This window comes from Miniopterus schreibersii (genome assembly GCF_964146895.1).
Source record: "Miniopterus schreibersii genome assembly, chromosome: 12".
Lineage (NCBI taxonomy): Eukaryota > Metazoa > Chordata > Mammalia > Chiroptera > Miniopteridae > Miniopterus > Miniopterus schreibersii.
In genome coordinates, this window is record NC_138112.1 from 74,061,734 (window position 1) to 74,084,319 (window position 22,586).

Sequence of the window (22,586 nt, forward strand, 5' to 3'; positions counted from 1 at the left end):
TATTCTATCCTCTGCTTCATTGAGCCTGCTCTTAATTCCTTCCAGTGCATTCTTCATATCAGATACAGCATTCTTTATCTCTGTCTGAGTTCTGTTTATGGTATTATCTCTTTTTTCATGTTTTCACTAAGGTCCTTGATCTTATCATCTAGAGTCTCCTTAACACATTGTATGCGGGAAACGTATTTATACGTTTTACTTTGACTGGTAGTAGAGCGCACGATGAAAACTACCCGCAAACAATGTGTTAAGTTCCTTGAACATCTTCATCATCAATACTCTGAACTCCATTTCTGATAACTTGCTTAACTCCATCTCATCAAAGTCTTTTTCTGGCAATGTTTCCTTTTCTTTAATTTGGGGGTTGTTTCTTTGTCTCCCCATTTTGGTAGGTCTTAGTGTTTGAATCTATATATTAGATGTATTTGCTGTCTCCCAGTCTTGTGGGATGGGATTTTGTCTTGTGGGCCAGTGGAGCCCAGAGGTGTGTTTTCCTTATACTTCTGAGCTCTTTGCTCTAGGCATGTCCCTCTTGTGGGTGCCCCTTTTGTGGTTTCTTTATGTTCTCCTGTTGTAGTTGGGTCTAGATTGTTGTTAATCAGTTCTTGGGAGGACCCTCCTCTCAGGTTGGCTAACTGTGTCTCAGCCCCAACCTCATCATGTAAGCTTTAACAGTGCTGATAAGGCAGGACAATACACAACTAAACTTCCAGGAAACAAGGGGTATCTTACGAAATATCTTGACTGTCACAGTGAAAACAACCCACGTGAATATAGAACTGGGAGAGTGAAGGGAGAACACGCACACACACACACACACACACAAAATATATATATGCTTTAAAAAAAGAGAGAAAGGAAAGTAACACAGAGAGAGAGATGTATATTGTTGTTAATACTGGTGAAAATTTAGAAAATAATAATAAACTAAAATGTAAAAAATAGAGAAGCTACTGGGAGATAACAGAAGCAGAGAAAAGATTCTGAAAGAAGGGCCAGCAGAAAATTAAGGGAGAGAATAGGAATAGGATAATAGTTGAAAATAAGAAAACAAAAATACAATAAAGAGAATGAGAGAAACTAACAATCGAACAACAAGACAGGAAGACAGAAGGGAAGATAACAAAAGAATGAAGGAAAAGTAGAAAAAGAAAAAAAAATCATGCCAATGGATCAAGAGGAGAGAGAGAGATAAAGCCCAGGCAGGGAGGGGGTCCGGTAAGAGATTGGGGGAAACTGTAGAGGAAAGCAGTAAACTTGGTTATAATGATAAAGTCCCAGTCATTAAGCAGGGATACCAAGAAAGTCTTGATATTGGAAGCAAGGATAAAACAAAACAGAGCAAATAACCAAAACAAAACTAAAAACAAGCTAAGCAAGACAAAATTCTTTTATAAAAAAGAAAAAAATTAGTTAAAAAAATTTTTAAAAAAAAAGTAAATAAAAAATTATAAAATTTCAAAAAGAAGAAAAAAAAGTTCTCCCCTTTCTCTTCTTCCTAAGGAAAAAAGAGAAAAACAAACCTACAAACAGAAAACACAAAAACCGAAAAAACCAAAACCAAACAAAACAAAAAAACAGAAGAAAAATAGTCAATCAGGTGGGTTTCTTCTGGGCAGCTTGTTATCTGCGGGTCACTGTTTTGTGGGCTGATTTCCGTTCTCCTGGGAGGTGCTTGTGTATCACCCACTATGAGGCGCGTCTGGGTTTGGCTCTGGCGTCCTTAGGTAGATGGTTGATCTGAGGCTCTGCGTGGGCCACCTCCCCTTGTCAGCTATTTTGCAGCCTTGTAGTTGCCTGGTCTTGCTCCAGAGTCTCCTGTAGAGTCTTCAGGGTGCAGGGTGGCTAGTGTAGCTCAGGGCGTCACTACCCTTGAGGTGTCGCTGTCAGGCGCTCACTCTGCGGGAGTTAGTCTCTGCTCCAGCGCCAGCTCCTCAGTCCCTCCCCTGTCCTCTGATTCTAGGTCCCCAGGCTCTGTCCTGCTGCAGGTTCAGATTGGTTTCAGCCTGTTGCCTTTTCTGTCTGGGCCGTTTCAGCAGCCCGGGCCCAGTGGGTTCGATTAAGAACACATTCTGGTGGGCCCTTTGCCTGCCCAGCCCCCTGCAGGGGTTTTCAGCGTGTCCTCCAGCTCCCAAACAACAGTCCCTGAGAGTCTTATTCCTGTAAAGTCCTCCTGGGAGCTGCTCTCCCTTCCCCCTCAGGACTGTGCCCTGCGGGGTGTCTGGGGCCTGGGTGAGCGGGACCGCCCCTTTCCTGTTGGGGGGCAGCATTGGGAGATGCCGGTGGGCTCCGCCCCTCCCTGCTCAGCTCTGGTTGGCTGGTCGCACCAGGCCCACCCCTCAGACCCTCTACTGTGCAGACCCCAATCCCAGCCTCCGCTGGTGTGTCCCCCAGTGCACGCCAGGAAGGGGGGAGCCAGTTCTGGGATCAACTCACAAACGCACAAAGCGACACACAGGCAGAGAGTCCGCCCTGCTGGGTCCTGCCACTCACACGCCATGGCACCCAGTGGGAGGGGACCCAAAGTCGGGGACCCCAAGTCAGCTCCCCGCAGCTCCCCGCACCGCTGGTCTCAGCAAAGCTGGGGCGGCTCCACGCGCCACCGCGGTGCCCCTCAGGGCTGGTCACCAGCAGGAGCTCAGGGCGGGAGGACACCCTCAGGGCTGGTCACAGATCCCAGCCTCCTGGCACCGGGAGCTCCGGGCGGGAGGGCTCCTCCCCTCCCCCACACCACGCAGAGTCAGCGCTTTCTGGGGCTCAACACAACGCCCCACAGGGAGGCAGAGGGTCCCCGTGTGCGGCTGCTCAGCGCAGTCCTCTGGTCCCTTACCACTCGGGTGCCACAGTCCTTGGGACAGCCTTCCCTATGGTTGGTACCTCGAGCACTAGATGCCAGTCGCAGCCGCCACTAGAAGCTTTGTTTCCTAGGAAGGCGCAGTCCGCCATTAGAGGCTTTGTTTCCTGGGAAGAAAGCATCCCCTCCTTGGGGGCTCACCGCTCCCCTGGGTCCCTCTGCCCTGTGCGTGGGGCGCTCCTTCCCCTCTCGTTGCTCCGGGTGTGGGATCCCCGCTTTCGGGTGCCATCCACACTCCCGAGGGGAGGGAGCTGTGCAGCCTCCTGGGCTCAGAGCCCAGCACAGGCTTCAGGGGGATCCCCCTTCCTACACCACCCCCCTTACCGGACTCCGTGATGTTTCTTCAGTGCTCCCCACGCGCACTCCCCACTCAGGTATGTTTCTCTGGTTTTTCCAAGCTGGCTCCGTAGGATTTTAGGAGCAAATCAAGTCCGTGGCTGGGGGTGGGGGCCTCCGCTGCTTCTCACAGGGCCGCCAGCTTCCCTCCCCTATACTTTTCTTTAGTTTGTTTGACATGGTTTTCTTTATTTCTTTGAACATACTTCACGTAGGAGATTTAGAGTCTTTTTCTAGTAATTATGTGTCTGGACTTCCTCCGACGCAATTTCTGTTGAGCATATCCCCCCTCTCCCCCAGTGTCTGGGCTATAGTTTCTTGCTTATTTGCATTTCTCATAATTCTTTTGTTGAAAATGGAGCTTTTTAAGTTATAAAATGTGGCATTCCAAAACCAGATTGACCACTTCCCCAGGGGAACTATTTCCCCTTTTTTGTTGTTATTGCTCCTGCCGGTGCTTTTCTCTTAAGTAATTCTTTTTGCTGTGACCACAGATATCTCTGATGAAATTTATGGTGAGCTAATGTTTGGACAGGGATTACTTAAACCGCTGAAACTGGTGAGCCCCACATCTCCACCCAGGGGCTGAGGGAACGCGTTGGGCCTCGCCTGCCACACGCAGGCAGGTGAGAAGCCGCCGGAACCGTCGCTCCTGCTGCACAGCAGGGAGCAGGCAGGACCTGCCCGTCTTCCTGAGCACACGCGTGTTCCCACACAGGCGGTGGCTTCAGGAGAAATTCACACCACATACAAGTCACCTTTCGAAAGTGCACAGTTCTGTGACATTTACTGTATTCACGATGTTGTGTAACCACCATCTGTCTCTAGATTCAACATTTCTTCACTCCAGAAAAACACCGCGTCCATTAGGTAATCTCTCTCCGCTTCCCTCTCCTCCCATCTCCTGGTCGCCACTCGTCTCTCTGTCTCTGTGGAATTGCCTGCTCCAGGATAGAAAAGGACTCATAACATGCGACCTTTTGCCTCTGTCGTCTTTCTCTTAACAGAATGTTTCTGAGGCTCATTCAAGTTGTGTAGCATGTGTCAGGACTTTGCTCCCTTTTATGGCTGAGTAATGTCCCGCTGTGTGTATATATAATAATTTGTTTATTCTTTCATCCATTGCTAGGTGCCTGGGCTGTTTCCACTTTCTGACCATTGACAGAGTGCCGCCATGACCACAGCGTATAAGTTTCTGTATAGACGTCTGTTTTCACGTCTCTGTCGACACCTGGGATTAGAATCACTGGGTCACATGCTAACTCTGTGCCGTTTCACATTCCCATCGGCGCTGTGTGAGGGATTCAAGTTCCCTCCACAGCAACACTTGCTAGTTTCTGGTTCTGTGGTAACAGCTGTTCCGAACGGGTATGAAGTGGTTCTCATTGTGGTCTGAGTTGCGTTTCTAAGTCATCATCACGTTGAATATCTTTTCATATGCTTGTTGCCTATTTGTATGTCTTCTTCTTGGGAGAAATGTGACTCAAGTCCTTTGCCCATTTTATTTTTTTAAATATGTCTTTATTGATTTCAGAGAAAGGAAGGGAGAGGGAGGGAGAGAGACAGAAACATCAATGATGAGAGAGTCCTTCATCACCGCCTCCTGCATGCCCCTCTTGGGGATCGAGCCCAGAACCCCGGCATTGTGCCCTGACCAGCAATCGAACCCGAATCTCCTGGATCAACCTCTGAGCCACACCTGCTGGGGCTCCTTTGCCCCTTTTAAAATCATTGTTGTTAGCTTTTCAAGCCCCCTTGATTACCTCACCCCCAGCTTTTCCTCTTAACCTCTCTGATTAGCTTACTGTTTTCCCTGCTGTCTCAAGCAGTCAGGTGATAAACAATTGCTCCTGCTGGCTCTTTGTCAGTTTGAACAAGTGTCTGAGTTCCCTCCAATGAGAAGATTGCTGCCTTCTCCATGTCCTCAGGGAGCTTCGATAGCCACAGCTCTGTGGGCAGGAGGCCAAACCTCACAGTTCCTCCCCCGGGTTGTGGGCTGTGAGTTTCAAATTAACAAAGGCAGATGGGAGCGGCTGATGGGAATAGGGGATGTTAAAACACCACAAAGTTCCTGTTCTTACAAGGATTCCAGCATTTTTCTTGATTGAAACATATCCAGATTAGTGCAAATTTTTAAAATAATTCCTATAGTTCTAGAAAGCTTTCTTCTTACAAGTTTTGCCAGTGTTATTTGCTTTTATGGCTGAGAGGAACTGGGGTGGGAAGGGGCTGTTACTTTACCATTGTTGCTGAAATCACTAAATACATATATACATATATATATATATATATAAGGTTTTTAAATTGATATTTAGAGAGAGAGGAAGGGAGAGGGAGCGAGAGAGGGAAACATGGATGTGAGAGCATGACCTCGATTGGCTGCCTCCTGCATCAGGCAACACCATCCCCCCTCCCCTGCGTGGGAGGATGCCCAGCCAACTGACCCACACCCAATGTATATTTTTAACTAAGTGCTCCACCTTCAAATAACACTATGTTTTACCAGTCATGCAGAAAACTTATAACAGACATTCCCAGTTCCTCCCTCCCACTCCTTAAAGCATTGCTGCCATTCATTTCCCTTAGCCATGTACCACAATAGCCAAATACAGTCATTGTTTTCCTGTAACCTGACTGCTAACCCTATTTCCCAATTAAAAGTAAGAAACAGAATATTTTATTTCACCTTCACTTATTCCTTCCCTGATGCACTTTCTTTCTTAATGGACATCAGTGTCTGGCCTAAACAGTTTTATTTCTGCCTGAAAAACTTCTGTTACGACTTCTCACAGGGTTAAGTCTGCTGACAAAGAAATTCCCTAGTCTTGTTTGTTTGAGAAAATCCATTTCTCCTTTACTTTGAGGAATAACTTCACTAAATGTAGGTAGAATTCCAGATAGGAGGGTTGTTTTTCTCGTTTTGACATTGTCAGTATTAGGCCTCACTTCTTTTCTTTCTTTTTTTAAATATATCTTTATTGATTTCAGAGAGGGAGAGATAGAAACATCAATGATGAGAGAGTCGCCATTGACCGGCTGTCTCCTGCACGTCCCCAACTGGGGCTCGAACCTCGATCTCCTGGATCCTAGGTCGACACTCAACTGCTGAGCTGCGCCCGGCTGGGCTATGCCTCACTTCTTGCTCGTATTATTTCAGACTTGACTTTTGATGCAATTCTTATCTTTGATTTTATATAGATAAGGAGTATGGATTTTTGAATCTGTCTTTTCTCAATATTTTTGCGACTTTGTTTTCTTAAAAAATATATATATATATTTTAATCCTCACCAAGGATATTTTTTTCCATTGCTTTTCTGAGAGAGTGGAAGTGAGAAAGAAAGAAACATCAATGTGAGAGAGACATATCCACTGGTTGCCTCCCCCAAGTGCCCAGACGGGAGCCGGGGATTGAGCCTGCAATCGAGGTGTGTGCCTTTGGCCAGGATTGAAACTGGGACCCTTCAGTCCACCGGCCGACGCTCTAACCACCTAGCAACACCAGCCAGGGGTCTTTCTGTTTTTAAATCGAGACGATTGACATACGGCGCTGTGTCAGCTTCAGGTGTACGGCGTAAGGATCCACTATTTGCACAGGTTACGAAACGACATCCACAGGTCCAGTTAACATCCCTCACCACACATAGCTACAAACATGTTTTCTTTTCTTTCTTGTGATGAGGACTTTTAAGGTCTGCTGTCTTGGCCACTTTCAAATATGCAATGCACTGTTATTAACTGTAGCCACCATGCTGTGCTCTACGTCCTTATGACGCGTTTATTTTACAGCTGAAAATTTGTACCTTTGGTCCCCCTGCACCCACTCAGGTCGCCCACCCTCCTGGTGACCACCAATCTGTGCTCATGGGCACAGGCGGACTACGTCAGCAACATCAAGTTGGGCTGAATTTAGCCCCAAAAGGCTGTGCTACTGGTACCATGTCTCTCTGGTCACAGGTGACAGAAATGAGGGTCATTGTGAATTCATCCAATCTTGAAGGGCTGGAGGCATCTGGACCTAATTTGAAGAAAGACCCCACTAGGACAGTGGCCCACCAGGGACCCAACAGCAACTTGGAGACAAGGAATGTCCAGTTTGTGTTGCTTCCTAACATTTCCATCCCCGGGAGAGCACAGGGCCTTTTGCGGACATTCCTCAGGGGGTGGAAGGGGACTTAGGTGACTAAATATAGGGTCCTCCCCCTTCCCTTTAGGCCATGATAGGAAGCTGACTTATGGCATCTCTCCTCCGTGTGCTCTAGCCGAGCCGATAGGACGCCATGGATGTTGACCCATAGACCCTGTGGCCACAGCATGAACTTGCGTTTCTCCCTGAGCTCCCAGGGCCCAGATCCAATGCCTGCTCTGGGTCCTGGGTAGGGTGAAGCTCTCAGGCTGATGTTGATGTCAATGTAAGAAACACTGAAACCTATAGAGAGTTTTTGTGAGTTTATTTGAGCCAAACCGTCAACAATTGCTAGAAAGCAAAATCTCAATGGATTGAGATAATGCTCAGAGAAAGGCAGTCCTGCACCTTGTTTTATGCGTTACAATCCAAAGAGGAGACGCAAGTGGGTTCCGTGAAATCCATGGGTGACAGGTTAGGGAGGCGGGAGAAAGCAAAGCGGGGAAACCTCTGGGACTGGAGAGAAAGTAGAATGACAGACACACTTCTTTTACTCAGATGGGTGCAGGAGAGTTAACAGTCAACAATTAACATGACAGCAATAAGAATGAGAGGATTTGTGGTCTCGGCCCTGGTGCACTGGTTGTGTCCTAAGGGGCCTGGAAAAGGAGGAGTTACCCTGACATCCCAAAGGAATGTTATTCTAGATGCAAAAGACAACAGACAGGCTCAGTTAAGGTAAAAGATGGACATTTCCCGGAAAAGGTACCAGCCTAGGACATGACTACCCACCATAAACTGCTTTTAGTTAAAGTTTTAATTTCAGACCATCCTTTGAGGTGACTTCTGGTTTCCGAGTTTGCAAGGCCACCACGCGCCTCCCCTGAGCTCGTCAGGTGAGCATGTGGCCCCTTTTCTGAAGTGTAGCACTCCCCTTTTGTACTCCCCTTTTCTACCCTTACAGTCGCTACTTTGAAGATAAGCAGGAGCAATAAAATTTGGTAGAAAACAATGACCTCTTCCCCTTCCCTGGCTCTTTGTAAAAGATTTCCGCCCACAAAATTCCAGGGAGTAGCTAACCAAAGGTTGATTAATGCTTCTCTTCTGTCTGCTGCTTTGCTAGTCCCCCCTCCCCCATTTTTTTTTGCCTTTTAAGTCTCCCTGCGAAGCCTGCCGGGGATGCACATTTGTTTAGGACAGGAGCCCGAGCGCACTGGCTGGCTAATAAACCTCCAGACGGTCAGTTTGGTCTCTGTGGGAATTAGTCTCGAGGAAGACGGGTATAACTTTTCCTCAATGTCCGAGCACACAGGCCCAGGCCCTCCAGCTCCCACTCCTCCAGCCTTGGCCAAGGAGCGGGAAGCAGAAAACTCCTCAGGACGCAGCGCGCTTCTGCTCACCCCACCGTTACCCACCCTCCATGCTCTCCCAAATATTTGAAAATTTGCTATGGGTGTTATACCCAGTTTTCGTGAGATTAATTCACAGAGACCAAATTGAGTGTTTGGCTACGAGTGGGCTCATGCTCTAAACAGACTCTCAGCCCCGAACAGTCTTCACAGGGAGCATATAAAGGCAAAACCGCATCCTGGTTGGCATGGAGAGGGGTGGGAACCTAGCGAAACAACGTACAGAAGCCAAAACAAGCACTGTCTAACCATTACGGTTGGCTGTTTCCTGGCACTAGCTTGTAACTGTTTGTTCAGGGATAGGGAACAGGGTTGACAGATTAAAAATGAGGGTTACATGCTTCATAGGTGAACACACTTGATTGTATGTCATTCTTCTTGCCATTTTGTCATTCTTTGTCCTAATTTTATGTTTTTCACACTTCTTAGTTGGATTTACCGACACCGATATGCACACGTCTTAGCTGTTGAATTTGGAACACTGGAAGCACCATGTGGCCCCCACACTTGTCGTGATGAGAACATTGGTGAGGGAGCCAGCTCCCACCTTCCTGCCAGAGTCCCTCTTTCAACGAGCAGGAGCTTGTGTGCGGGTGGTGACACAACCGTGGGTATCTGGAGAAATCCGGGGTAGGGAATTCCAAAAGCCCAGCCCGCCAGCAAATGAAGTGGCCAACGTGATCAGAATGAGCATGTTCAGAGCCTGGAAGGTGTTAAAAGCTTGCAGAAATCAGAAGAATGCTTAAGAAAACAAAGGTGGAATCAGTGCAGAGCTCACTCTGGGACTGTGGGGTGTGACAGCTGGTATGAGCCCTTCATGTGGACGGGGCCTGGGGTGGGGGAAGTGGGTGATCCCAGGCCCAGAAAAGTCCCGAGGGCACACCTCAAGCTCAATGAAGAGGTGGGGTAGCTGAGTCAAATCCTGACTTGAGTTCCTGGATGAGAAAGTCCCTCCCTCTCTCAGATCACAGTCTTACCTTCCATGGGTGCTATAGTAACCTGACCTCCTAGGATTAGCCTAGTAACCAATTTTCTACACACCAGGAAATAGAAACTGAGAAATTAGAACTGTCTGAGGGAGGGAGGGGCCTGAGCACCATCCCAGCATCTGCACCCACACTGCTCAGGTCTCTGCTTCAGGAAGCTTCCACCTGCTTCACCTGGGACCACAGCTGCTCCCCAAAGCCAGAGATGATCAAGCAGGAACATGAGGTGGTCAACCTGGGGGGTCCCCAGAACTCAGGGCCCATGATGTCCACCGTGGTCAACATCCAGACAGAGACCGTTGTGCCCGACCACATCGTCTGGTCCCTGTTCAACACGCTCTTCTTCAACACCTGCTGCCTGGGCTTTGTGGCCTTCGCCTACTCCGTGAAGGTGGGTGTGTGCCTGGGGGCTTCTCCAGAAAGTGTGTGTGAGCCCACAGGGGTCTGCTGCCCAGATGGCCCTTGGCACTGGGGACCCCTAGTGAGAATGCTTTTCTGTGTGGACGTGTGTGGTTGGGTGGGGTTCATTCCCAGGGATGGTTTGCGGTGGGGTTGCATGGACGGGCAAGTGGGTGGGAGGGTCAGCTCTGTCTCCACCATCCCCAGGAGCCCCCCTTCCACCCTAAGTAGAGAAATTACACCCTTCACACATCTGGCTCAAACCTTAAGTCTGGTCCAGAGAAGGAAAGGTCCTTAAAGATGCTGACTCAGGGTGGGGTGAGAGGACAGCCAAGGGGCCAGGGCAGGGGGAGGAGGAGCCCTGAGACCCCTGGACAGGTGGAGTCTGTGAGGGACGGGTGTGCCTGGCCCTGTCCTGCTCAGTCTCCAGGGAACAGGGATGGGAGGGTCCCTGATCTGTCTGAGGGCAGGTGGAACCTGGTCTGGGCAGGGACCAGCCAGGGGAGTCATAGCACCTGGCTCTCCCCAGGACCTGCTCCAGCCCCACTCACCATCTCTTCTCCCCCAGTCTAGGGACCGGAAGATGGTGAGAGACATGATTGGGGCCCAGAGCTATGCGTCCACCGCCAAGTGCCTGAACATCTGGGCCCTGGTCTTGGGCATCCTTTCCACCATCGGAGTCATTGTTCTTCTGGTGTTTGTGCTCCCTGGATTCTTCCATGCAATGGGGAGGGGGTACTAGTCCCCACCTAGGGCATGTGACCAAGTCCCCCCACCCTCTGTGAACCCTGCCCTGGGGGCCCATCCCTGTACCCAGCACTTTGTACAGAATAGAGCTATGTGCAGCTGAACTCAATAAAGTGCACTTGTATGTGACGATGCTGACATTTCCTGGGCAGGGCACTGCGGGGTCCCCAGCCTGCCCCTGAGACAGCCCCAGCACCCCCTCTCCTACCTGCTTGCTGCTCTGAGAGGGGCCCGACACTTTCTGAGATGTTCCTGGCCTCCCGCTGGGAGCAGCAGCTGGACCATGGTCCTAGGATGGGGGTCCCTCCCTCCAGTGCCTAAGCCCTGACCCAAGGGGCACTGGGTCCAGAGCACCCTTGGGCCTGAGGACAAGCCTCCCTGCCTCTGGGCTGGCTGGGAGCAGTGGTGCTGGGTGAGTGCGGCAGGCGAGTCCTCTGGGAGGCCATGGGGTTTGCATGTGGGGTGCAGGGATGGAGCCCCGACCCTGCAGCCCCTCCTGGGCGGTCCCACCATTGCTGTGTCCTCCTGCCTCCTCCAGCCCCCAGCTCTGTTCTTGCTCCTCTGCAGGGTACAGGGGCAGGTGCAGCCAGTGGCCAGGGAGGGGCAGAGTGTTCAGCCCGATGGACAGAAACCCTGAGAGGAAGGACCCATCCTCCCACCAAACCAGCTGGGCTTGCTGGCCGGAGCTGCTGCCAGTGCCCAGGAGGGTCTCCCGGCGGTGGGCACCCTCGGGCTTTGGGGGTGAGCCTTTGCCAGGGCCCGGGATGCACATGGGAATGGAGCTGTCCTCAGCTTGACCCCCCACTCCCTGCACAGTGGCCCTGAGAGGCTGGCGAAGTCCAGGTGACCACAGGCTGGTGTCAGCGAGGTGAACCCATGTCTCCATGGGCCTTGCCCTTTGGGGGCCTGGCCTCCCCGGGTTCCAGCTGTGGGGCGAAGTCAGTCCCTTGCTGTGGTCTGTGGGCGGCAGCTGTTCCCGATGGGCTCTCCGTTCAGTCGGGGCACCCACGAGGGGCGGACAACCCAAACCCCCACACCCCCTTTGCGACACCCCCTGCAGCACCCAACTCCTGGGCCAAACGTGGGTGCTTCGTCTGTGGTAGGCGATGCCTCCAAGGGCGCCCCTGTTCCCGGGTCCCAGGTCTGAGGGGGATGGTGGGGGGAGTGGAGGGCGCTGGGGCTGAGGCCCAAGGAAGATGGTCCTGCAGGACCAGAGGCTGGGAAGGGCTCTCTGTCCCCAAGGCTGGACCCTGGAGGTGCCATGGGCAGAACCTGCACTCTGAGCTCTGGGAGTGGGGGGCACAGCTTCCGCCGCCTGGCCCCAGGACCTGGTGAAGCCGAGGCCCCCTGGGAGCCCCCTTCTCCCTGGCAGCGGGGCGGAGGCTTGGACGGGTGTCTGCAGGCCGTGCACACCCGGTGCGGCCTCGGTGGGAAGGGCGCGCGGCGGGGCTTCTGGAGGGCGGGTCCCAGGGCCGCGGAGAGGGGCTCGGGGGCGGGGCGCCGGGGCGGGGGCGGCGCAGGCCCGCGGCTCGGCTCCGGGCTGTAATTCGTCGGTATATTTAGCGGCGGCGCCGGCGGGTATAAGGGGCCCCGCGCGACCCTCCAGCGCGAGTGGAGCGAGCGGCGACGGCGCTGGAGCCGATGGACACCGCGTACCCCCGCGAGGAGCCCCGCGCCCCGACGCCCCGCAAGGCCGACGGCGCCGCGCACACGGCCGGCGCGCGGGCGGCGGGGCCCCCGCCCAGGGACCACCTGATCTGGTCGGTGTTCAGCACCCTCTACCTGAACCTCTGCTGCCTGGGCTTCCTGGCGCTGGCCCACTCCATCAAGGTGGGCGGGGCTCCGGGGCCGCCCCGAGGGCGCCTCCGTGCGGGAGGGTGCGCTCCGCGGAAAGGCAGGGTCCGCTCGGCTCCCGAGCGCGGAGGCATGGGGGCTTGTCCGATGCTGGGCTCCTCGGAGCAGAGCCTCCTGGCCTCAGCTTCTTTAGGGGGGCTCGGCGCCCCAGCAGACTCCCCACTCGCCCAGGGTCCTTGGAGGCTTTTGCTGGCCTGGGAGGAGGCAGGGGCCCCTTCCGGCCCCACCCTAGGCTGAGGATCCCCCTCCCCCAGGGTCAAACCCCTGTGTCCAGATGGGGCAGTGAAGGGAGTGGGTGGAGCCCAAGGCAACGTGCCCCTCAGGCCACAGCCCTCCATCCAGATTCTGGGTTCAGCTTGGCCCTTCCAGGTGTGAACCCAGTGCTGTCGGGTGGGGGAGGGGGGATCCCCCCAGGCACCAGCACATGTAGAGACCTGGCCCTGCTGCTGTCTGCAGGCCCGAGACCAGAAGGTGGCTGGAGACCTGGAGGAGGCCCGGCGTCTGGGCTCCAAAGCCAAGTGCTACAACATCCTGGCCACCATGTGGGCCTTGGTGCCGCCTCTGCTGCTCTTGGCGCTGGTGGTGACCGGTGCCCTGCACCTGTCCCGGCTGGCCAAGGACTCCGCCGCCTTCTTCAGCACCAAGTTTGATGACCAAGACTATGACTGACAGGCTGGGCCCTATCCCTGGTCTGACCCAGAGACCCGGGCCACAGGACACCAACCCCCAGGGCGCTGCCCCAGGGGCTGCACCTGAACCTCCTGGAACCCGACTCTACTATAGGGCCTGATGCCCACTCCCAGCTCCAGGCCAGGAACCTAATGCTGACCCCGAAGATCCCCTTTTTGGACCCCAGGGGCCTCACCCTAACCCTGATGGTCCCTCATCCCCTAACTCCCTGCCCAAGCCAGACCCTCCCTCCCCACTTACCAGGCTCAGCCTGGGTTCACAATTAAAAGTGCCTGGTTCCAGAAGGTTCCATTTGGGCCTAGTTCCTGGCCAGGGTGGGGGAGGGTATCTTCCTGAGGGGCGCCAACCTAGGAACACCCACAGCCAAACTCCCTGGATGGACCCCAGTATCAAATGGTCAGCCCATTTAGAATGTTCTGTTTTTGGCTGTGGTCTCCGCCTGTCCCCTTGGGCACTGGGTGGCCTGCGGCTTCTGGGTGGAGGCGCCTGAGTATTTTAGAATCGAGTTTGGGAACGCAAACTTTTCATCTCTGCTGCCCTGCTGGGTGCTGTGGTTTAGTGGCCTGCCTTCCAGAGCACGAATGGTTTGTCTCCCGAGTCCATGTGTGTCCATCCCATCTGCGTGTGTGCATGCCTGTTTGTGCATTTGCCTGCATGCAAGGCAAGTGGGAGTCCCTGGTCAGTGAGGGCTTTCCTGCCTGTTCCTGTCTGTGGGTCGGCCGTGTGCCGATCTCCTTTGGGGGCACTGTGTCGGTCCCCATGACCCCTGCATCCCTTTAATTCTGAGAAATGCCAGCTCCTGCAGTGGGTCTGTATGGCTGGACACACAGACAGGCACACATAGACATGGTGACACCATTCTCCATGCACAAAATCTCACTCATGCGGGTGGGATCAACCCCGACCCACATAGTTGTGCAGAGAGGGGGATGTTGGGAGGTGAGGACATTTTCTGGACATCCTGGTGCTAGATGCATGTCCTTGTATGTCACCTCCCTTGTACACTCCCTGAACCAGTGGTCTGGGAGAGGAGGGTTGCTAAACACATGCGCACACCCTGTGTGGCTGGGGGTAAGGTCCCCTGGGCCTTGCTGTGGCTGGGCCAATGACAGGGCAGGCTAATTGCAGGGGCCTTAAGAACAGGGTGGTTCAGGATTTTGAGCACCCCACCCAGGGTCCCATCCCCAGGGAGCCCCCCTCGCCTGCCAGCTCTGCCTGGCCTGGGGGTGGAGGTCTGTTTAACTGCTGTACTTGGAGTCCCCAAAGTACCCCCTTCCCTCCCCTCCCTGTGACACCCAACAGCTGGCCTAGCTATCTCCAGTGTACCAGCAGAGACAGCACCCCAGGCCACAGGCCCACAGCATTCCAGCCTCAAGCTGAGGAGTGTGCGCTGTCCTGAGCCAGTCCCCGGAAGCAGGGGTGTGTGCTGGTTGGGGCCTGGTGATGGAGACACAGCACTGGCTTGTGCTGGGCACTGGTCCCATGTTGGAACAAGGACAAAGACAGTGTGCCAGTGCTTGGACCAGGATGGAGATAGCCTGCCAACTCCAGGTTTGGCCCAAGAAGGGACCAACACATGCTGGGTAGAGAGGCTGGGAGCAGGGGTCAACCTGTGTGTGGCCAGGTACATGTCCCCAGCGTGGGACGGTCTGTGGGTTGTGAAGACTGTCCAGCCTGTGCCCCGGTGCTGAGGACAGAGTGTGTGGTCAAGCCAGGTGGGGTAAGGTCACCAGCACCCAGGCTGTGTCCTGGGCAGCCCGAGGGACCCTGATCAAGTTTAGGCCATTGGCTATCAGGGGCCCTGAGTCCAGCATGCATGCACTGCCACCCACAGTCCCTCAGAGGGTTGCGTCACCCTGCTATAGACACAGGTGGCTGTGTACTGATGGAACATGGTACTGCTGCACCTGGCTCCAGGGCTGCTGCACTGGGACAGTCCCTACTGCTTTAGCAGACCTGCTGGTACCTCCGATGGTGAAAGAGAGCCTGTGGGCACCTGAGAGCACCACCAAGGGCCTCGGGGAGCTGGTACTGATATGCGTGCTGGTTTGCAACTTGGCCACCTCCCTTGGACGCCACTCTGTCCCCTGTGCTGCCCCTCCCCCCGGCAGCCACAGAGTTGGGCCTAGGATCCCAAAGGCCTCTACCCTCCTCCATCCATCACAGTTTGTCTGCCTGGTGTCTGCTTCTTGGAGGACTTGGACTACTTCTGTCCAGAACACACATGGTCAGAGGGAGGAGGGTGGGAGGGGCTGGGGTGACAGGATCCACCTATTCACTCTAAGGGAGCAAGTTACTGGTTGAAAACTTGATCCATTACCTCCCTCACTTCCAGACGCAGCTTTTCCCAGCCCCAACTTTAACACCTCAGGCAGAGCCCTTACCAAGATTTCCATGGCAGATGACACCTCACCTCATTCTTGGGAAACCCCTGAGGACCTAAGTTTGAGGTGCCAACTGTGGGGCTGAGGCCCCAGCAGAAGCTGGGCAGAGCCTCCAGCCCAGAGCAGCCTTCCCAGGACAGATGGGCCCAGGTCCGCAGCCTTGAACCCATGTGCACTTGGCTCAGTCCTTCTGGCTGGCCAGAGAGAAGATATGGGGTCTTGCTCTGCACCCCACTTGGCCGAGGAAAGGCATGTGATGGGGATGTCCAACCTGACTGGAGTGGCCGAGAGGCCAGAGGAGTCAAGGACTGAGGATGCTGAGTTCCCAGGACAGCCCCAAGAGCACCTGGATCCAACCATGACGGATCCTCACTATCGTGACATAGAAAGTTCTTTGTGGTGAGGCTGTGGCTGACAGAGTAATTCCACAGGGCGAGCTCCCCCATTCAGGGCCCAAGCCTGCCTCTGCCTCCAAGGCAGAGCTGTCTGCCCCTCTCCACCCTCCCTGGGGAAGGGACTTGAGGCACAGTGTGTGTGTGTGTGTGCGTGCAGGTGTCAGCCTAGAGGGGCAGAAGCAGACATGCTGGTGTGGGAGGCAATGGGTAAGCCACCCATCCATGCGGGTTTAGGCAGAGAAGGGCTCTGGCTAGAGGCAGTCTTGAACTTCAGGCCAAAGAGTCCAGATCTTTCCTGGAGCCCATGAGCCTGGCTGCCAGGGAAAGGGTAAGTGGGAGGCAGATGGCAGGTCAGGAGGGTGACCAGGAGGAGTGGATGCAGCTGCATAGGGGTGCCAGAGGGGAGGACCCCAGAGGTGTCCCTAAAGCCAACAGCACTGCTGGTTCAGGGGCAGGGCCCAGGACAGCACCACATGAGGGACTCTGTGGGGTTAGAGTGCCCAAAGGTGTCCCACAGGGGGTACTGTGGGCTCCAATGTCTTCAAAAGTTTCTCCCAGGATATTCTTGGAGCAGAACTTGCTGCCTCTGCTTCCTACAAGAGTGACCTTTGTATCCGGCCAGCAGAACAGGGGAAGGAGACCTTGTGTCCTGCAGGAAGAGGGAGCCACCCTGGGGGTGAGGGCACACACTGAGGCCAACCTGGGGGTCACAGGCCCTGGGCCCCTGGGTGGGTCTGGGGGTAGGAGCCTACCTGGGGGCAGGGGGAGCCGAGCTTGTGATGGCCACAGCTCGATCTCCAGTGGGGGGGCCCAGGGCCCTGCCTGGGTCCTGACCTCAACCATCACAGAGCCCTCGGAGAAGGAAAAGTCAAGCTTGTTCCCCTGGTAGCAGATGCCAGAGACACACACACCAGAGACGCCGGCCGGACACATGGGGTCAAAGGTCACACCAGCCCTGGTGATCCTGGGAGAAGGGGAAGGTTCTGTGAGGATGGTGGGCAGGGGCTGGTGACCACCTTCTGCTGGTCATCCCACTGACCTGAACCCAGTGAACCCGAAGAGCACCGCCTGCAGGAAGCCCCCCATGCCTGTCAGGAAGTTCACAGCACCAGACCCGTCTGCATTCTCTGTCCACACCTGCAGGGGCAAGGCAGTCAGTGACAGGATCTCCAGGTCATAGGCCCTCCCAAGGCCACTCCTCGAAGGTCAGGTGTGAATCGCCAGGGCTGTGACCCTGCTGTGACCCCTGAGGTTGGGCTCCCACTCCCACCACCCAGGGGGCCGAGCAGGAGGCGGGTGTGGTCTAGGTCCCGGCTGAGGCTGGGGCCAGACTGGCCTTGAAGGGCTCCGTGATGTTGGCGAAACTCCTTTCCAGGAGGTCCCACGCCCGCCTTGGGTCCTTCAGCTCCATCCAGCCCACAGCAAACATGCTCTGGGGTCAGAGGTTAGAGGACAGGCTGGAGTGAGATCTACTGTGTAGGGGAGGGGAGACAGGCCATTGGGGCAGGGCTGGGGCCACCATGAGGACCACCACCCATCTTACCCAGGTCATGGCCGGGCCCTGGGGGGATGTCACAGCTTCGTAAATTTCCAGGTTTTTCTTGCGAACTTGAGGGCTCAGGGAGAAGGGGATGGGGTACCCCAGGAGCACAACATCTGCCTGTTTCACCTCCTCTCCTGGGGGGGGAGGGACAGGTGCTGCTGAAGGGGGGAGGGGGAAAGAGGACAGGTACTCTATGTCGGAAAGGGCATCGGGAGAGAGAAGGGGCCTCGAAGGGGCTCTAAGTCGACTCACCAGGCTCATATCCATCAAACTCGGGGTGGAAATTCTGCTTCATGTCAAAGGGCACCTTGATCTTATCAGCCACCACCAGCCAACGGCTGGGGACAAGCCGACCCAGGTCCTGGGCCAGGGCAGCAGCAAAGCGCAGGCTACGGTAGAGGTGGGGAGAGGAGTTGCAGCTCTGGCGTTCTTGGCTGGCCCCCTGTACAGTGGGGTTGGGGTGGGATCTTGGGTCTGACCTGTTCTGGACCAGGACGTTGGTGTACACCGAGTTGTTAACCCCTGAATGGTATTCGTCGGGGGGCATGACTCCTGGGTACAAAGGGCAAGATGGTGCTTAGTGAGGGTCCTAGAGTCCTGCCCCATGCCACTGGCCAGTGTGGGGCTGGCAACAGCAGGTGCCGAGAGTCACATGCTTAACTGAGGAGCATCTACCTGCCCATGGCTCATGACCATCTACTCTTCCCCCATGACCATCCACTCCCCCACATGACCATCCTCTCCCCACCATGCCCTCACCCTTCAGGTGGTACTTCTCCTCTGCAGGGTTCCACTCTACACGGCTGCACCAAAACTCAGCCACAGCACTGATCACGTCCCAGCCACCAGCCTCTTGAAAGAGCTGCAGGTCCTGGGGGAGGAGAGGGTGAAACAGAGGCCACTGCACCCACAATTCTAGTTCCCAGTGGGCACTGCGTTCCTTGCCAATGTCCACCCTTCCAAGCACCCAGAAGTGAAAACTTGGCTCCAAGAGGCCTGGACTGGCTCCACACAGGAAATCTCAGCCAGGTGGGGGTGGATGGCCCCACTAGGAGTGGTCATACCTGGTGGGCACAGTGACACCTCACCTGAGTGCTGTGGTAGTACAGCTGGAAGGCCAGTACCACGGCCCCGTTGATGTGGATTTCCTGGGTCCCATAAATGTCTTCAGGGCAGACCTCCAGGCCAGAACCCGCGCTCTCCCAGGCAAACTTGGCTCCCTGAGGGTTGGGGGATGGTGCAAACCTGATTCTGTTCTCAAGGGGCCTGGGGGGTGGGTAGCCCACATATTTCCCAATACTCTCAGCCTATAGTCACAGAGGGCAGAGGTGGGGGCACCAACTACCCGGGTGCCCTTGTGGATGCCTGCTGGTTCTGAGTGGCCACTGCATGTCCCCAGTGTGGGTCAGGTGGCGTCTGCCCAGTTTCTCCTGTGTGCTGCCCTGGCGCAGGGCAGTGAGGGGACCCAGCTGGGTCCCAGACAGGCTGTTGTTCCCACCTGTACAATGCAGGTGGGGCATGCTGCTGAGCCCCTGTAAGAATCCAGGATGTCCTGGCCCCACCCAGAGAGGGGTCTGGAGACATCAAGCCCTCGGAGGGGCCTTGTAGGGTGGACACTCAGGTGTCCCTTACCTGGTAGCCCAGGTTCCGGGCATTGTCCAGGGCTCCACCCAGTGTCTGGATGCGGTACTGCAGGAGAGCCCTGGCCGCCTCTGGCTGGAACATGAGGACATTCGGGAACATCCAGAGGTCCTGAGAGCACAGTGAAGGGTGCCTTGTCCTCGCACTCTCGCACCCTTCTCCCTCTTCCCGCCCCCGTTATGCCCTGGCAGGGACTCAGAGACAGCACAGATGCTTGTTGCCCACCTGGGTCTGTCCCGGGCCCCCCTGCCTGCCCACCACACGTCCCCATCTCCAGCTCAGACCCTCTGGTCCTCAGCCCAGTGCTTCACCTCCTCAGTGGGCATCTGGGTCTGGCTGGGGGTTCAGGCCAGAATCTGGGTGTGGGTAGCCTGGGGAGGGAGCCTACTCTGTTGCTGCCTGGCTGCCCGGCCTGGAGTGAATGACAGCCTCTTCGAGCCCAAGGGTGAAGTGGCCATAACACTGGCTTCTCAGCCCCCCATGCCCACTGGCCACCAAGTCCCAGCTTCTCCTGGCTCCCACTCCAGTCCGAGACCTCACCGTCCTTCATCCACATTCCCTCAGCAGCTATAAGGGTCTTTCCAGAACATACATCAGCCCATGTCACCCCCCAATGGCTCCTGCAGACCCCTCCACGACAGCTCTTCCTGCCTCGTGAGGCCCCCCTCCAGCCCTAGCCAGATGCCGTGCACTCTCCCAGCTCTGGGACTTTGTACCTTCTGGTCCCCTTGCCTGAATCACTCACTTTTCCATCAAACTCCCACACGTCCTTGGGCTGAGATGCCACCTCCTCCAGGAAGCCTTCCCCTTTGCCATGGCCCCTGTGCTTCCCCAACCACAGGCCCCATCCCAGGCAGGGCAGAGGCAGCAGCATGCCTGTGCCCTTAGCTGCAGGACCCTCTATGCCTGAGCGCTGCCCACCCAGTGGCAGGTGCATGTTGGGGGAAGACGGTGCACACCTGGTCCCAGAACACATGGCCCCAGTAGCATTCCTCACGGCTCCCGTTGGAGAGGCCCCCAGGGCTGAGTCCGTGGCAGACATATCCTGGGCCCCCAGGCTCGGGCAGGGCGCTGAGTAGGTAGTAGAGGGCACCACGCAGGGCCTGGCGCAGGGGTAGGGGCCCCACCACATCCAAGCCACAGCCTTCCCAGAGTTGGGCCCAGGCCTGGGCATGGGCAGTGTACAGAGCACCCCTGGCCTGCAGCTGCAGGGCCTCGGTGAGGCAGGCCTCGGCCTCAGCCTGGCTGCCACCCACTACAGTCAGGAACTCCCAGGTCCTGTCCTCCTCGCCTTCTCCAAGGGTCAGGGCAGGGGGCACTGGTGTCCACAGCATGTGTACCTCTTGCTGCAGTCCCCCAGGCTGCTCAGGGGTGAGTGTGTGGCCATACAGGTACCTGTAAGAGCACGGCTGAGTCTCAGGGACAGGCTTCCTCCTGGGCCACCCGGGGAGCCGCTGGCTCCCTACTCACCGGGCTCCCTGGAAGTCAGGCCCCAGATGCAGGTCCAAGTCTGGGCTTTCTGGGGAGAAGGCAGACCGCAGCAGCATGGTGATGGGCCAGCTCCCCGTGGCTAAGCGGGTGATGGATACACTGAAGGCCAGGACGTGTGGCAATGTGCGGTGGGCGTAGATGCGCTGGGAGGCCCGGAAGCTAGAGTCCTCCAGGGTGTGCAGAAAGGAGCCTGGGGTAGGCAGAGGGGAAGATAGGCAAGTCACATGCCTACCCCACCGAGGGCCAGCGAGAACAGTTACAAAGCTGCTGGTCTTTCTGCGCTGGGAGTGGAGTCCACCTCTACCCTCAGTGAGGTGAACCCACCTCTGGAGCCCAACTGCACTGGGGCCCCAGGCCCCTGGCAGTCTAGGAGTCCCGTGTCCCGTGTGTCATCGTTCCCCCCCCCCCCCCCCCCAGCTTGCAAGGCAGCCTCTCCGGGCCTCCTTTTCTTTGATTCCACCATCCTGAGTTAAGAGATGCCAGGATAGAATGGCTGGGGCTTGGCAGGGGCAGGACAGGCAGTGGTTACCTGTGTTAGTGTCCAGAACAAAGGTCGTAGTTGGCTGCTCTCCTGTCTCTGCAGGGGCCTCCAGCTGGACATTGAGGGGACTGGGTAGAATGGCTCGATGTGTGTCCCCCAAGGCCCCGTTGTATATGCCATTCACGTGCAATGTACAGTGATAGACACGTGTGCCCAAGTATGCGTTGGTCACGGTGGCCCAGAGCCGGGGGTCACTGGGCAGAGCGTGGGCAGTGAATATGGTGGGGTCCTCACCGGCATCTGCCATGGAGATGCTTGCTCAATGGACGGGTCTGGAAAAAGGTGGGGATCAGGGGACCCCCAGTGGCTGAGTCTCCTTCTTCTGATGCTATTAACCCCAAAGCCCCCCTCCCCCACCCTCAGAACTTGGCTGATGCCCCCAATAGATGATGGAAGGAGTGTGGGCCCGCACTTTGGAGCCACCCCAGGAAAAGCCCTCAAACCTCATATTGATTCCAGGGACCCAACTGAGTCCCCAAACTCCCACCTTCCGACCTCAGTCCTAACCCCTCCCGCTCTCCAAGCCGCGCCCCAGAACCGGGCCCTGTGGGTGGAAGTGAGGAGAGCTCTGCCCCGCGCACATTTCCCCCAGGAAGCCGCCGCGAGGGTGGGGCGGGGCGTAGGTCCCGAGTTCTGGGAGGGGCTGGGGGGCAGCGCCCTGGGAGGGGGCCGCCGCCTCGGGGCTCACCGCAGCCCCGCCGCGTCCCGGGCGTCAGCAGAGTGGGCGCTGGGCTCCGGGGCCGCAGGGAGAAGCAGCGGGGGGCCGGAGCGTCGGCCGGAAGGGCCCTCAGTCCCCGCCCCCGGGGCGGACGGGGCGGGCGGACGGGAGGCTGGTCCACCACCCCTCCCCCGGGGCGGCGGGAGGCTGGTCCCCGCCCCGGAGCGGGACAGGAGGCTGGTCCCCCCCCCCCCAGCGGGACAGGAGGCTGGTCCCCGCCCCCCGGAGCGGGACAGGAGGCTGGTCCCCCCCCCCCCCGGAGCGGGACAGGAGGCTGGTCCCCCCCCCCCGGAGCGGGACAGGAGGCTGGTCCCCGCCCCCCGGAGCGGGACAGGAGGCTGGTCCCCCCCCCCCCCCCAGCGGGACAGGAGGCTGGTCCCCGCCCCCCGGAGCGGGACAGGAGGCTGGTCCCCCCCCGGAGCGGGACAGGAGGCTGGTCCCCCCCCCCCCCCCCGAGCGGGACAGGAGGCTGGT

The 22,586-nt window shown here is 56.3% G+C and overlaps 3 protein-coding genes across 7 annotated transcripts; 2 read left to right on the forward strand and 1 right to left on the reverse strand.

Annotated features, from left to right (window-relative positions):
- Positions 1–3,109: 3,109 nt before the first annotated feature.
- LOC308565653 (interferon-induced transmembrane protein 3-like) lies at positions 3,110–11,101 on the forward strand. Of its 2 annotated transcripts, none has more exons than XM_081155041.1 (4): positions 3,110–3,228; positions 9,153–9,250; positions 9,851–10,100; positions 10,677–11,101. In XM_081155041.1, the coding sequence occupies exons 3-4, from the start codon at positions 9,915–9,917 to the stop codon at positions 10,848–10,850; spliced, it is 360 nt and encodes a 119-aa protein (XP_081011167.1). In that variant the 5' UTR covers positions 3,110–3,228; positions 9,153–9,250; positions 9,851–9,914; the 3' UTR covers positions 10,851–11,101. The 2 variants fall into 2 exon arrangements, with proteins under 2 accessions (XP_081011167.1, XP_081011166.1); XM_081155040.1 differs by lacking the exon at positions 3,110–3,228 and adding an exon at positions 6,320–8,210.
- PGGHG (protein-glucosylgalactosylhydroxylysine glucosidase) lies at positions 9,380–22,165 on the reverse strand. 4 transcript variants are annotated; one of them, XM_081155038.1, is made up of 14 exons: positions 22,083–22,165; positions 21,383–21,666; positions 20,833–21,043; positions 20,322–20,757; positions 19,354–19,473; positions 18,810–18,941; positions 18,481–18,592; positions 18,201–18,273; positions 17,974–18,110; positions 17,722–17,879; positions 17,515–17,610; positions 17,218–17,315; positions 16,931–17,142; positions 9,380–9,464 (listed from the first exon to the last, which is right to left on the reverse strand). In XM_081155038.1, the coding sequence occupies exons 2-14, from the start codon at positions 21,639–21,641 to the stop codon at positions 9,454–9,456; spliced, it is 2,055 nt and encodes a 684-aa protein (XP_081011164.1). In that variant the 5' UTR covers positions 21,642–21,666; positions 22,083–22,165; the 3' UTR covers positions 9,380–9,453. The 4 variants fall into 4 exon arrangements, with proteins under 4 accessions (XP_081011164.1, XP_081011163.1, XP_081011162.1 ...); XM_081155037.1 differs by lacking the exon at positions 9,380–9,464 and adding an exon at positions 13,765–16,827 and having other exon boundaries at positions 17,722–17,855; XM_081155036.1 differs by lacking the exon at positions 9,380–9,464 and adding an exon at positions 13,765–16,848 and having other exon boundaries at positions 17,722–17,855.
- Positions 12,397–13,683, forward strand: IFITM5 (interferon induced transmembrane protein 5). Its single transcript, XM_081155039.1, has 2 exons — positions 12,397–12,685; positions 13,166–13,683. The coding sequence occupies exons 1-2, from the start codon at positions 12,497–12,499 to the stop codon at positions 13,376–13,378; spliced, it is 402 nt and encodes a 133-aa protein (XP_081011165.1). The 5' UTR covers positions 12,397–12,496; the 3' UTR covers positions 13,379–13,683.
- Positions 22,166–22,586: the final 421 nt, after the last annotated feature.